Source organism: Gobius niger (genome assembly GCF_951799975.1).
Source record: "Gobius niger genome assembly, chromosome: 15".
Classification (NCBI taxonomy): Eukaryota; Metazoa; Chordata; class Actinopteri; order Gobiiformes; family Gobiidae; genus Gobius; species Gobius niger.
Genome location: NC_136866.1, coordinates 31353210 through 31367270, shown reverse-complemented (window position 1 = coordinate 31367270; position 14061 = coordinate 31353210). Strand labels below are relative to the sequence as shown.

General features: G+C 50.1%; 1 protein-coding gene across 2 annotated transcripts in view; it reads left to right on the top strand.

Moving 5' to 3' along the window:
* Positions 1 to 8400, top strand: part of LOC306974821 (sorting nexin-14-like) — a gene marked incomplete at its 5' end in the record, with an annotated part of 37805 nt that extends 29405 nt beyond the window's left edge. For both annotated transcript variants that reach the window (XM_079572216.1, XM_079572215.1), the window contains 10 exons: positions 1779 to 1879; positions 2741 to 2852; positions 2920 to 2960; positions 3252 to 3371; positions 3523 to 3649; positions 4994 to 5158; positions 5411 to 5506; positions 5579 to 5670; positions 6363 to 6419; positions 8330 to 8400. In XM_079572216.1, coding sequence (XP_079428342.1) covers positions 1779 to 1879; positions 2741 to 2852; positions 2920 to 2960; positions 3252 to 3371; positions 3523 to 3649; positions 4994 to 5158; positions 5411 to 5506; positions 5579 to 5670; positions 6363 to 6419; positions 8330 to 8359 — 941 coding nt within the window. In that variant the 3' untranslated portion in view covers positions 8360 to 8400. The remainder of the gene's footprint in view (positions 1 to 1778; positions 1880 to 2740; positions 2853 to 2919; positions 2961 to 3251; positions 3372 to 3522; positions 3650 to 4993; positions 5159 to 5410; positions 5507 to 5578; positions 5671 to 6362; positions 6420 to 8329) is intronic.
* Positions 8401 to 14061: the final 5661 nt, after the last annotated feature.

Here is a 14061-nt window from a genome sequence, read left to right as displayed (position 1 = left end):
AAACGTTCTCCTGGTTAACGATCTCCTGGTGAACGTTCTCCTGGTTAACGTTCTCCTGGTGAACGATCTCCTGGTTAACGATCTCCTGGTGAACGATCTCCTGGTTAACGTTCTCCTGGTTAAACGATCTCCTGGTTAACGTTCTCCTGGTTAACGTTCTCCTGGTTAAACGATCTCCTGGTTAAACGTTCTCCTGGTGAACGTTCTCCTGGTTAAACGTTCTCCTGGTTAAACGTTCTCCTGGTTAACATTCTCCTGGTTAAACGTTCTCCTGGTTAACGTTCTCCTGGTTAACGTTCTCCTGGTTAAACGTTCTCCTGGTTAAACGTTCTCCTGGTTAACGATCTCCTGGTGAACGTTCTCCTGGTTAAACGTTCTCCTGGTTAACGATCTCCTGGTTAATGTTCTCCTGGTTAAACGTTCTCCTGGTTAAACGTTCTCCTGGTGAACGTTCTCCTGGTTAAACGATCTCCTGGTTAAACGTCCTCCTGGTTAAACGTTCTCCTGGTTAAACGTTCTCCTGGTTAAACGTTCTCCTGGTTAACGTTCTCCTGGTTAAACGTTCTCCTGGTTAAACGATCTCCTGGTTAAACGTTCTCCTGGTTAACGTCCTCCTGGTTAAACGTTCTCCTGGTTAAACGTCCTCCTGGTGTTAACGTCCTCCTGGTTAAACGTTCTCCTGGTTAAACGTTCTCCTGGTTAAACGTTCTCCTGGTGTTAACGTTCTCCTGGTTAAACGATCTCCTGGTTAAACGTTCTCCTGGTGTTAACGTTCTCCTGGTTAAACGATCTCCTGGTTAAACGTCCTCCTGGTTAAACGTCCTCCTGGTTAAACGTCCTCCTGGTTAAACGTTCTCCTGGTTAAACGTTCTCCTGGTTAAACGTCCTCCTGGTTAAACGTCCTCCTGGTTAAACGTTCTCCTGGTTAAACGTTCTCCTGGTTAAACGTCCTCCTGGTTAAACGTTCTCCTGGTTAAACGTCCTCCTGGTTAAACGTTCTCCTGGTTAAACGTCCTCCTGGTTAAACGTTCTCCTGGTTAAACGTTCTCCTGGTGAACGTTCTCCTGGTTAACGTTCTCCTGGTTAAACGTTCTCCTGGTTAAACGTTCTCCTGGTTAAACGTTCTCCTGGTTAAACGTTCTCCTGGTTAAACGTTCTCCTGGTTAACGTTCTCCTGGTTAACGATCTCCTGGTTAACGTTCTCCTGGTTAACGATCTCCTGGTTAAACGTCCTCCTGGTGAACGTTCTCCTGGTTAAACGTTCTCCTGGTTAAACGTTCTCCTGGTTAAACGTTCTCCTGGTTAAACGTTCTCCTGGTTAAACGTTCTCCTGGTTAAACGTTCTCCTGGTTAAACGTTCTCCTGGTTAAACGTTCTCCTGGTTAAACGTTCTCCTGGTTAACGATCTCCTGGTTAAACGTTCTCCTGGTTAAACGTTCTCCTGGTTAAACGTTCTCCTGGTTAAACGTTCTCCTGGTTAAACGTTCTCCTGGTTAAACGTTCTCCTGGTTAAACGTTCTCCTGGTTAAACGTTCTCCTGGTTAAACGTTCTCCTGGTTAAACGTTCTCCTGGTTAAACGTTCTCCTGGTTAACGATCTCCTGGTTAAACGTTCTCCTGGTTAAACGTTCTCCTGGTTAAACGTTCTCCTGGTTAAACGTTCTCCTGGTTAAACGTTCTCCTGGTGAACGTTCTCCTGGTTAACGTTCTCCTGGTTAACGATCTCCTGGTGAACGTTCTCCTGGTGAACGTTCTCCTGGTTTCCTGGTTTCCCCTCAGGCTCGTTCGCCGACGCGCAGCTTCCCTCCAAACGGATCCTGGGGCCGAAGAACTTTGAGTTCCTGGAGTCGAAGAGGCCGGAGTTTGAGGAGTATCTACAGGTGAAGATCAGAGTCAGCTTCTGTTTCCTGTGTTTCAGAGGCTCCTCAGGCTCAGAGCTCAGTAACAGTCAGCTTCTGTTTCCTGTGTTTCAGAGGCTCCAGAGCTCAGTAACAGTCAGCTTCTGTTTCCTGTGTTTCAGAGGCTCCTGAGGCTCAGAGCTCAGTAACAGTCAGCTTCTGTTTCCTGTGTTTCAGAGGCTCCTGAGGCTCCCGGAGCTCAGTAACAGTCAGCTTCTGTTTCCTGTGTTTCAGAGGCTCCTCAGTAACAGTCAGCTTCTGTTTCCTGTGTTTCAGAGGCTCCTCAGTAACAGTCAGCTTCTGTTTCCTGTGTTTCAGAGGCTCCTCAGGCTCCCGGAGCTCAGTAACAGTCAGCTTCTGTTTCCTGTGTTTCAGAGGCTCCTGAGGCTCCCGGAGCTCAGTAACAGTCAGCTTCTGTTTCCTGTGTTTCAGAGGCTCCTCAGGCTCAGAGCTCAGTAACAGTCAGCTTCTGTTTCCTGTGTTTCAGAGGCTCCTCAGGCTCCCGGAGCTCAGTAACAGTCAGCTTCTGTTTCCTGTGTTTCAGAGGCTCCTGAGGCTCCCGGAGCTCAGTAACAGTCAGCTTCTGTTTCCTGTGTTTCAGAGGCTCCTCAGGCTCAGAGCTCAGTAACAGTCAGCTTCTGTTTCCTGTGTTTCAGAGGCTCCTCAGGCTCAGAGCTCAGTAACAGTCAGCTTCTGTTCCTGTGTTTCAGAGGCTCCTCAGTAACAGCTTCTGTTTCCTGTGTTTCAGAGGCTCCTCAGGCTCCCGGAGCTCAGTAACAGTCAGCTTCTGTTTCCTGTGTTTCAGAGGCTCCTCAGTAACAGCTTCTGTTTCCTGTGTTTCAGAGGCTCCTCAGGCTCCCGGAGCTCAGTAACAGTCAGCTTCTGGCTGACTTCCTGTCTCCTCACAGTGTGGAGTCCCAGTTCACGGACCGGATGCTCCCGGACGTGAACTTAGGTACGAACTTGGATACGACAGTTTTTCGCTTCAGCTTTGAAAACGATAATGAAACTTTGTCCCACAGGAAAGATCTTCAAGTCTGTCCCCGGGAAACTCATGAAAGAGGTGAGAACGAGAGGACCCGATACTGTTGTTATTACCATATTATTACCATATTATTACCCTGTTTTTACCATATTATTACACTGTTACTACATGTTTTTACCCTCCTGTTATTACCATGGTATTACCCTGTTATTAGTCTGTTATTACCCTGTTATTCCCCTGCTGTTATTACCCTGTTATTACCCTGTTATTACTATGTTATTACCCTGTTACTACCATGTTATTACACTGTTATTACATATTATTACCATATTATTACCATGTTATTCCCCTGCTGTTTCTCGGACACAGAAAGGACAGAACCTGGAGCCGTTTATTCAGTCACTTTTTAACTCGTGTGAATCTCCTAAACCCAAACCGAGTCGCAACGAGCTGACGATCCTGAGCCCGGGCGCCCAGATCGACAAGAAGGTACAAGTACTGCAAATACTGCTAATAATACTACTACTGCAAATACTCCCCCAGTGTGTAATACACTGGTGCATGTGAGTGGGTGAGTGGTTCTGTGGGCCTGATGAAGGTCAGACTCTGCAGTTCTCAGAGACGTCTGTCTGTCGTTTAGCTCTGGAGTGACCTCTACAAGAACAACGCCGACATGACCCCTGACCTCTGCCACAGGAAGTGCCCTGAGAACTGTTTCCTGCAGCTGCAGCGACTCGACGGCCTGTTCGACGCCATGATGTTCCTGGGTGAGTCTGATCTGAGGTCAGCGAGAGGTCAGTGTGAGGTCAGTGTCACCGCCATAAGGTCAGAGTGAAGATCAGGAAACGAGGTCTGTCTCTGAGGACGATTATACAACTAGTGTTTCCTGATGTTTCAGGTCACTATGCTAAATTGGCTATGATAGTTAGCATCAGAGGTCCCTATGCTAAAGTGGCTATGATAGTTAGCATCAGAGGTCCCTATGCTAAAGTGGCTATGATAGTTAGCACCAGAGGTCCCTATGCTAAAGTAGCTATGATAGTTAGCATCAGAGGTCCCTATGCTAAAGTGGCTATGATAGTTAGCATCAGAGGTCGCTATGGTAAAGTGGCTATGATAGTTAGCATCAGTGGTCCCTATGCTAAAGTGGCTATGATAGTTAGCATCAGAGGTCCCTATGCTAAAGTGGCTATGATAGTTAGCACCAGAGGTCCCTATGCTAAAGTGGCTATGATAGTTAGCACCAGAGGTCCCTATGCTAAAGTGGCTATGATAGTTAGCACCAGAGGTCCCTATGCTAAAGTGGCTATGATAGTTAGCATCAGAGGTCCCTATGCTAAAGTGGCTATGATAGTTAGCATCAGAGGTCCCTATGCTAAAGTGGCTATGATAGTTAGCATCAGAGGTCCCTATGCTAAAGTGGCTATGATAGTTAGCACCAGAGGTCCCTATGCTAAAGTGGCTATGATAGTTAGCACCAGAGGTCCCTATGCTAAAGTGGCTATGATAGTTAGCACCAGAGGTCCCTATGCTAAAGTGGCTATGATAGTTAGCACCAGAGGTCCCTATGCTAAAGTGGCTATGATAGTTAGCACCAGAGGTCCCTATGCTAAAGTGGCTATGATAGTTAGCATCAGAGGTCCCTATGCTAAAGTGGCTATGATAGTTAGCATCAGAGGTCCCTATGCTAAAGTGGCTATGATAGTTAGCATCAGAGGTCCCTATGCTAAAGTGGCTATGATAGTTAGCATCAGAGGTCCCTATGCTAAAGTGGCTATGATAGTTAGCACCAGAGGTCCCTATGCTAAAGTGGCTATGATAGTTAGCATCAGAGGTCCCTATGCTAAAGTGGCTATGATAGTTAGCATCAGAGGTCCCTATGCTAAAGTGGCTATGATAGTTAGCATCAGAGGTCCCTATGCTAAAGTGGCTATGATAGTTATCTGCTCGTTTCGGACGCAGCCCCGGTGTTTCCTCTTGTTTCCTGGTGTTTCCTGGTGTTTCCAGGTGTTTCCAGGTGTTTCCCGGTGTTTCCTGGTGTTTCCTGGTGTGCGTTCCTCTGTTTCCTCTTGTCGTTGTTTTACTTCCTGTTAACTCCCGTGTGCTTTCAGCCCGTGTGGCGTTCCGTGTGGCGGCGCCCGTGCATCACTTCCTGTGCGCTCTGAGGATCTTGGCGAAGCGCTCGGTGGAGTCGTACCTCCTGCAGCTCATGAGCTTCAGGCTACAGCGCCTCCTGCAGGAGCACCGCGTCGTGTCGCTCATCACTCAGCTGAGAGGTCAGTGGGACGTTTGGGCTGTGTTAGCTGTGTGAGTTGTGTGAGCTGTGTGAGTTGTGTGAGTTGTGTGAGTTGTGTGAGCTGTGTGAGTTGTGTGAGTTGTGTGAGTTGTGTGAGGTGTGTGAGGTGTGTGAGCTGTGTGAGTTGTGTGAGGTGTGTGAGTTGTGTGAGTTGTGTGAGTTGTGTGAGTTGTGTGAGTTGTGTGAGCTGTGTGAGTTGTGTGAGTTCCTCCCTGACCTTCTCCTTCTTCAGACGCCGTGTTCTGTGAGAGCAGTGAGGAGCGCAGCGCCCCCGACAGGCAGCGCAGGGCCAAGCAGACCTTTGAGGAGATGCTCCGATACCTGCCAGGTCTGACTCAGGCTCTCCTCAGATCTCAGAGAAGAACCCGAGCAGAAAGACCTAACCTGAGTGTGGTTTCAGACGCCGTGGGGAAGGTGATCGGAGACGAGGCCAAGTACGAAGGAATCCAGCTTCTGTTCGAGACCATCCAGCAACCTCTGCTCAACAAACAGGTCAGAACTTCAGGCTCCACCACAACAAACAGGTCAGAACTTCAGGCTCCACAACAACAAACAGGTCAGAACTTCAGGTTTAACAACAACAAACAAACAGGTCAGAACTTCAGGTTTAACAACAACAAACAGGTCAGAACTTCAGGCTCCACAACAACAAACAGGTCAGAACTTCAGGTTCCACAACAACAAACAGGTCAGAACTTCAGGTTTAACAACAAACAGTTCAGAACTTCAGGCTCCACAACAACAAACAGGTCAGAACTTCAGGTTTAACCACAACAAACAGGTCAGAACTTCAGGCTCCACAACAAACAGGTCAGAACTTCAGGTTTAACAACAACAAACAGGTCAGAACTTCAGGTTTAACAACAACAAACAGGTCAGAACTTCAGGTTTAACAACAACAAACAGGTCAGAACTTCAGGTTTAACAACAACAAACAAACAGGTCAGAACTTCAGGCTCCACCACAACAAACAGGTCAGAACTTCAGGCTCCACAACAAACAGGTCAGAACTTCAGGTTTAACAACAACAACAAACAGGTCAGAACTTCAGGCTCCACCTGGTGTTTTTACAAACCTGAAGCAGTGAGTGAAAGAATCCCAGGGTTTCAGTCAGAGTACTCGTATCGGGCTGTGGTCCTCCTGAATCCTCTTGTTTCTGACTCTGAGATGTTTGTTCTGAGCAGATGACCTACGTGCTGCTGGACATCGCGGTGCAGGAGCTGTTCCCGGAGCTCAAAGCGGTCAGTGTTCCTCAGTGTCTCCTCAGTGTCTCCTCAGTGTCTCCTCAGTGTCTCCTCAGTGTCTCCTCAGTGTCTCCTCAGTGTCTCCCCAGTGTCTCCCCAGTGTCTCCTCAGTGTCTCCTCAGTGTCTCCTCAGTGTCTCCCCAGTGTCTCCTCAGTGTCTCCCCAGTTTCTCCTCAGTGTCTCCTCAGTGTCTCCTCAGTGTCTCCTCAGTGTCTCCTCAGTGTCTCCTCAGTGTCTCCTCCTCGGTCTCTCCTCAGTGTCTCCTCAGAGTCTCCTCAGTGTCTCCTCAGTGTCTCCCCAGTGTCTCCTCAGTGTCTCCCCAGTGTCTCCTCAGTGTCTCCCCAGTGTCTCCCCAGTTTCTCCTCAGTGTCTCCTCAGTGTCTCCTCAGTGTCTCCTCAGTGTCTCCTCAGTGTCTCCTCCTCGGTCTCTCCTCAGTGTCTCCTCAGAGTCTCCTCAGTGTCTCCTCAGTGTCTCCCCAGTGTCTCCTCAGTGTCTCCCCAGTGTCTCCTCAGTGTCTCCCCAGAGTCTCCCCAGTTTCTCCCCAGTTTCTCCTCAGTGTCTCCTCAGTGTCTCCTCAGTGTCTCCTCAGTGTCTCCTCAGTGTCTCCTCCTCGGTCTCTCCTCAGTGTCTCCTCAGAGTCTCCTCAGTGTCTCCTCAGTGTCTCCTCAGTGTCTCCCCAGAGTCTCCTCAGAGTCTCCTCAGAGTCTCCTCAGAGTCTCCTCAGTGTCTCCTCAGAGTCTCCTCAGAGTCTCCTCAGTGTCTCCTCAGTGTCTCCTCAGAGTCTCCTCAGTGTCTCCTCAGAGTCTCCTCAGTGTCTCCTCAGAGTCTCCTCAGTGTCTCCTCAGTGTCTCCTCAGTGTCTCCTCAGTGTCTCCTCAGTGTCTCCTCAGTGTCTCCTCAGTGTCTCCTCAGAGTCTCTTCAGTGTTTCCTCAGAGTCTCCTCAGTGTCTCCTCAGTGTCTCCTCAGTGTCTCCTCAGTGTCTCCTCAGAGTCTCCTCAGAGTCTCCTCAGTGTCTCCTCAGACTCTCCTCAGAGTCTCCTCAGAGTCTCCTCAGTGTCTCCTCAGTGTCTCCTCAGAGTCTCCTCAGTGTCTCCTCAGTGTCTCCTCAGTGTCTCCTCAGTGTCTCCTCAGAGTCTCCTCAGTGTCTCCTCAGTGTCTCCTCAGTGTCTCCTCAGACTCTCCTCAGAGTCTCCTCAGTGTCTCCTCAATGTCTCCTCAGTGTCTCCTCAGAGTCTCCTCAGAGTCTCCTCAGAGTCTCCCCAGTGTCTCCTCAGTGTCTCCTCAGTGTCTCCTCAGAGTCTCCTCAGTGTCTCCTCAATGTCTCCTCAGTGTCTCCTCAGTGTCTCCTCAGAGTCTCCTCAGTGTCTCCTCAATGTCTCCTCAGTGTCTCCTCAGTGTCTCCTCAGAGTCTCCTCAGTGTCTCCTCAATGTCTCCTCAGTGTCTCCTCAGTGTCTCCTCAGTCTCCTCAGTGTCTCCTCAGTGTCTCCTCAGAGTCTCCTCAGTGTCTCCTCAATGTCTCCTCAGTGTCTCCTCAGTGTCTCCTCAGAGTCTCCTCAGTGTCTCCTCAATGTCTCCTCAGTGTCTCCTCAATGTCTCCTCAGTGTCTCCTCAGTGTCTCCTCAGAGTCTCCTCAGTGTTCCTCAGTGTCTCCTCAGAGTCTCCTCAGAGTCTCCTCAGAGTCTCCCCAGTGTCTCCCCAGTGTCTCCCCAGTGTCTCCTCAGTGTCTCCTCAGACTCTCCTCAGAGTCTCCTCAGTGTCTCCTCAATGTCTCCTCAGTGTCTCCTCAGAGTCTCCTCAGAGTCTCCTCAGAGTCTCCCCAGTGTCTCCCCAGTGTCTCCTCAGTGTCTCCTCAGAGTCTCCTCAGTCACTGCAGTTCTTATTGTTCATGTTTTGTTTTTCCCTCAGGGCGCCGTGGGAGAGACCTTCATCATCTGACCTCTGACCTCTGACCTCCTGCACTTTTTACTTTGGGCTGAATCATTTTTATCGGGAAACGATTGTGGAAAATCACTACAGAAGAAAAAACAGAAATGACCTGAACATCTGGGACTGAGCACATGTTTGAACTACGAGGTCAAACAAACATCTGGTGTGATCCTGAAGTCAGTTCCTCTGAATCAGACACGACGTCATTAAATATTTATTCTCCTAAAACAGATTGTGTTTTTCATTAATTTCCATCTTTGACCTGGTTCTTCAGCCTCAGGAGGAGTTTAGGTCCTGGTTCTTCAGCCTCAGGAGGAGTTTAGGTCCTGGTTCTTCAGTCTCAGGAGGAGTTTAGGTCCTGGTTCTTCAGCCTCAGGAGGAGTTTAGGTCCTGGTTCTTCAGCCTCAGGAGGAGTTTAGGTCCTGGTTCTTCAGCCTCAGGGGGAGTTTAGGTCTTGGTTCTTCAGCCTCAGGAGGAGTTTAGGTTCTGGTTCTTCAGTCTCAGGAGGAGTTTAGGTCCTGGTTCTTCAGCCTCAGGAGGAGTTTAGGTCCTGGTTCTTCAGTCTCAGGAGGAGTTTAGGTCCTGGTTCTTCAGTCTAAGGAGGAGTTTAGGTCCTGGTTCTTCAGTCTCAGGAGGAGTTTAGGTTCTGGTTCTTCAGTCTCAGGGGGAGTTTAGGTCTTGGTTCTTCAGCCTCAGGAGGAGTTTAGGTTCTGGTTCTTCAGTCTCAGGAGGAGTTTAGGTCCTGGTTCTTCAGCCTCAGGAGGAGTTTAGGTTCTGGTTCTTCAGTCTCAGGAGGAGTTTAGGTCCTGGTTCTTCAGTCTAAGGAGGAGTTTAGGTCCTGGTTCTTCAGTCTCAGGAGGAGTTTAGGTCCTGGTTCTTCAGCCTCAGGAGGAGTTTAGGTCCTGGTTCTTCAGCCTCAGGAGGAGTTTAGGTCCTGGTTCTTCAGTCTCAGGAGGAGTTTAGGTCCTGGTTCTTCAGCCTCAGGAGGAGTTTAGGTCCTGGTTCTTCAGCCTCAGGAGGAGTTTAGGTCCTGGTTCTTCAGCCTCAGGAGGAGTTTAGGTCCTGGTTCTTAGTCTCTGGAGGAGTTTAGGTCCTGGTTCTTCAGCCTCAGGAGGAGTTTAGGTTCTGGTTCTTCAGCCTCAGGAGGAGTTTAGGTCCTGGTTCTTAGTCTCTGGAGGAGTTTAGGTTCTGGTTCTTAGTCTCTGGAGGAGTTTAGGTCCTGGTTCTTCAGCCTCAGGAGGAGTTTAGGTTCTGGTTCTTCAGCCTCAGGAGGAGTTTAGGTCCTGGTTCTTAGTCTCTGGAGGAGTTTAGGTCCTGGTTCTTCAGCCTCAGGAGGAGTTTAGGTCCTGGTTCTTCAGCCTCAGGAGGAGTTTAGGTCCTGGTTCTTCAGTCTCAGGAGGAGTTTAGGTCCTGGTTCTTCAGCCTCAGGAGGAGTTTAGGTCCTGGTTCTTCAGCCTCAGGAGGAGTTTAGGTTCTGGTTCTTCAGCCTCAGGAGGAGTTTAGGTCCTGGTTCTTAGTCTCTGGAGGAGTTTAGGTCCTGGTTCTTCAGCCTCAGGAGGAGTTTAGGTCCTGGTTCTTAGTCTCTGGAGGAGTTTAGGTTCTGGTTCTTCAGTCTCAGGAGGAGTTTAGGTCCTGGTTCTTCAGCCTCAGGAGGAGTTTAGGTCCTGGTTCTTCAGTCTCAGGAGTTTAGGTCCTGGTTCTTAGTCTCTGGAGGAGTTTAGGTTCTGGTTCTTCAGTCTCAGGAGGAGTTTAGGTCCTGGTTCTTCAGCCTCAGGAGGAGTTTAGGTCCTGGTTCTTCAGCCTCAGGAGTTTAGGTCCTGGTTCTTAGTCTCTGGAGGAGTTTAGGTCCTGGTTCTTCAGCCTCAGGAGGAGTTTAGGTTCTGGTTCTTCAGCCTCAGGAGGAGTTTAGGTCCTGGTTCTTCAGCCTCAGGAGGAGTTTAGGTTCTGGTTCTTCAGCCTCAGGAGGAGTTTAGGTCCTGGTTCTTCAGCCTCAGGAGGAGTTTAGGTCCTGGTTCTTCAGCCTCAGGGGGAGTTTAGGTCCTGGTTCTTCAGCCTCAGGGGGAGTTTAGGTCCTGGTTCTTCAGCCTCAGGAGGAGTTTAGGTCCTGGTTCTTCAGCCTCAGGGGGAGTTTAGGTCCTGGTTCTTCAGCCTCAGGAGGAGTTTAGGTCCTGGTTCTTCAGCCTCAGGGGGAGTTTAGGTCCTGGTTCTTCAGCCTCAGGGGGAGTTTAGGTCCTGGTTCTTCAGTCTCAGGGGGAGTTTAGGTCCTGGTTCTTCAGCCTCAGGGGGAGTTTAGGTCCTGGTTCTTCAGCCTCAGGAGGAGTTTAGGTCCTGGTTCTTCAGCCTCAGGGGGAGTTTAGGTCCTGGTTCTTCGGCCTCAGGAGGAGTTTAGGTCCTGGTTCTTCAGCCTCAGGAGTTTAGGTCCTGGTTCTTCAGCCTCAGGGGGAGTTTAGGTCTTGGTTCTTCAGCCTCAGGAGGAGTTTAGGTCCTGGTTCTTCAGTCTCTGGAGTTTAGGTCCTGGTTCTTCAGCCTCAGGAGTTTAGGTCCTGGTTCTTCAGCCTCAGGGGGAGTTTAGGTCCTGGTTCTTCAGCCTCAGGAGTTAAGGTCCTGGTTCTTCAGCGTCAGGAGGAGTTTAGGTCCTGGTTCTTCAGCCTCAGGAGGAGTTTAGGTCCTGGTTCTTCAGCCTCAGGAGGAGTTTAGGTCCTGGTTCTTCAGTCTCAGGAGGAGTTTAGGTCCTGGTTCTTCAGCCTCAGGAGGAGTTTAGGTCCTGGTTCTTCAGTCTCAGGAGGAGTTTAGGTCCTGGTTCTTCAGTCTCAGGAGGAGTTTAGGTCCTGGTTCTTCAGTCTCAGGAGGAGTTTAGGTCCTGGTTCTTCAGTCTCAGGGGGAGTTTAGGTCCTGGTTCTTCAGCCTCAGGAGGAGTTTAGGTCCTGGTTCTTCAGCCTCAGGGGGAGTTTAGGTCCTGGTTCTTCAGCCTCAGGGGGAGTTTAGGTCCTGGTTCTTCAGTCTCAGGGGGAGTTTAGGTCCTGGTTCTTCAGCCTCAGGGGGAGTTTAGGTCCTGGTTCTTCGGCCTCAGGAGGAGTTTAGGTCCTGGTTCTTCAGCCTCAGGAGTTTAGGTCCTGGTTCTTCAGCCTCAGGGGGAGTTTAGGTCTTGGTTCTTCAGCCTCATGAGTTTAGGTCCTGGTTCTTCAGTCTCAGGAGTTTAGGTCCTGGTTCTTCAGTCTCAGGAGGAGTTTAGGTCCTGGTTCTTCAGTCTCAGGAGGAGTTTAGGTCCTGGTTCTTCAGTCTCAGGAGGAGTTTAGGTCCTGGTTCTTCAGCCTCAGGAGGAGTTTAGGTCCTGGTTCTTCAGCCTCAGGAGGAGTTTAGGTCCTGGTTCTTCAGCCTCAGGAGTTTAGGTCCTGGTTCTTCAGCCTAAGGAGGAGTTTAGGTCCTGGTTCTTCAGCTTCAGGAGGAGTTTAGGTCCTGGTTCTTCAGCCTCAGGAGGAGTTTAGGTCCTGGTTCTTCAGCCTCAGGGGGAGTTTAGGTCCTGGTTCTTCAGCTTCAGGAGGAGTTTAGGTCCTGGTTCTTCAGCCTCAGGAGGAGTTTAGGTCCTGGTTCTTCAGTCTCATGAGGAGTTTAGGTCCTGGTTCTTCAGCCTCAGGAGGAGTTTAGGTCCTGGTTCTTCAGCCTCAGGAGGAGTTTAGGTCCTGGTTCTTCAGTCTCAGGAGGAGTTTAGGTCCTGGTTCTTCAGCCTCAGGAGGAGTTTAGGTCCTGGTTCTTCAGCCTCAGGAGTTTAGGTCCTGGTTCTTCAGTCTCAGGAGGAGTTTAGGTCCTGGTTCTTCAGTCTCAGGAGGAGTTTAGGTCCTGGTTCTTCGGCCTCAGGAGGAGTTTAGGTCCTGGTTCTTCAGCCTCAGGAGGAGTTTAGGTCCTGGTTCTTCAGCCTCAGGAGGAGTTTAGGTCCTGGTTCTTCAGTCTCAGGAGGAGTTTAGGTCCTGGTTCTTCAGCCTCAGGAGGAGTTTAGGTCCTGGTTCTTCAGCCTCAGGAGGAGTTTAGGTCCTGGTTCTTCAGTCTCAGGAGGAGTTTAGGTCCTGGTTCTTCAGCCTCAGGAGGAGTTTAGGTCCTGGTTCTTCAGTCTCAGGAGGAGTTTAGGTCCTGGTTCTTCAGCCTCAGGAGGAGTTTAGGTCCTGGTTCTTCAATCTCAGGAGGAGTTTAGGTCCTGGTTCTTCAGTCTCAGGAGGAGTTTAGGTCCTGGTTCTTCAGCCTCAGGAGGAGTTTAGGTCCTGGTTCTTCAGTCTCAGGGGGAGTTTAGGTCCTGGTTCTTCAGCCTCAGGAGGAGTTTAGGTCCTGGTTCTTCAGTCTCAGGAGGAGTTTAGGTCCTGGTTCTTCAGTCTCAGGAGGAGTTTAGGTCCTGGTTCTTCAGTCTCAGGAGGAGTTTAGGTCCTGGTTCTTCAGTCTCAGGAGGAGTTTAGGTCCTGGTTCTTCAGTCTCAGGAGGAGTTTAGGTCCTGGTTCTTCAGCCTCAGGAGGAGTTTAGGTCCTGGTTCTTCAGTCTCAGGAGGAGTTTAGGTCCTGGTTCTTCAGCCTCAGGAGGAGTTTAGGTCCTGGTTCTTCAGCCTCAGGAGGAGTTTAGGTCCTGGTTCTTCAGTCTCAGGAGGAGTTTAGGTCCTGGTTCTTCAGTCTCAGGAGGAGTTTAGGTCCTGGTTCTTCAGTCTCAGGAGGAGTTTAGGTCCTGGTTCTTCAGTCTCAGGAGGAGTTTAGGTCCTGGTTCTTCAGTCTCAGGAGGAGTTTAGGTCCTGGTTCTTCAGCCTCAGGAGGAGTTTAGGTCCTGGTTCTTCAATCTCAGGAGGAGTTTAGGTCCTGGTTCTTCAGCCTCTGGAGGAGTTTAGGTCCTGGTTCTTCAGCCTCAGGAGGAGTTCATGTCCTGGTTCTTCAGCCTCAGGAGGAGTTTAGGTTCTGGTTCTTCAGTCTCAGGAGGAGTTTAGGTCCTGGTTCTTCAGCCTCAGGAGGAGTTTAGGTTCTGGTTCTTCAGCCTCAGGAGGAGTTTAGGTCCTGGTTCTTCAATCTCAGGAGGAGTTTAGGTCCTGGTTCTTCAGCCTCTGGAGGAGTTTAGGTCCTGGTTCTTCAGCCTCAGGAGGAGTTCATGTCCTGGTTCTTCAGCCTCAGGAGTTTAGGTCCTGGTTCTTCAGCCTCAGGGGGAGTTTAGGTCCTGGTTCTTCAGCCTCAGGAGGAGTTTAGGTCCTGGTTCTTCAGCCTCTGGAGGAGTTTAGGTCCTGGTTCTTCAGTCTCAGGGGGAGTTTAGGTCCTGGTTCTTCAGCCTCAGGAGGAGTTTAGGTCCTGGTTCTTCAGCCTCAGGGGGAGTTTAGGTCCTGGTTCTTCAGTCTCAGGAGTTTAGGTCCTGGTTCTTCAGCCTCAGGAGGAGTTCATGTCCTGGTTCTTCAGCCTCAGGAGTTTAGGTCCTGGTTCTTCAGCCTCAGGGGGAGTTTAGGTCCTGGTTCTTCAGTCTCAGGAGGAGTTTAGGTCCTGGTTCTTCAGCCTCAGGAGGAGTTTAGGTCCTGGTTCTTCAGCCTCAGGAGGAGTTTAGGTCCTGGTTCTTCAGTCTCAGGAGGAGTTTAGGTCCTGGTTCTTCAGCCTCAGGAGTTTAGGTCCTGGTTCTTCAGTCTCAGGAGGAGTTTAGGTCTTCAGTTCAGCTTTACCCAAATCTAAAAGCTTCTGGACTGGAGAGAAACAAACGCCTCAATG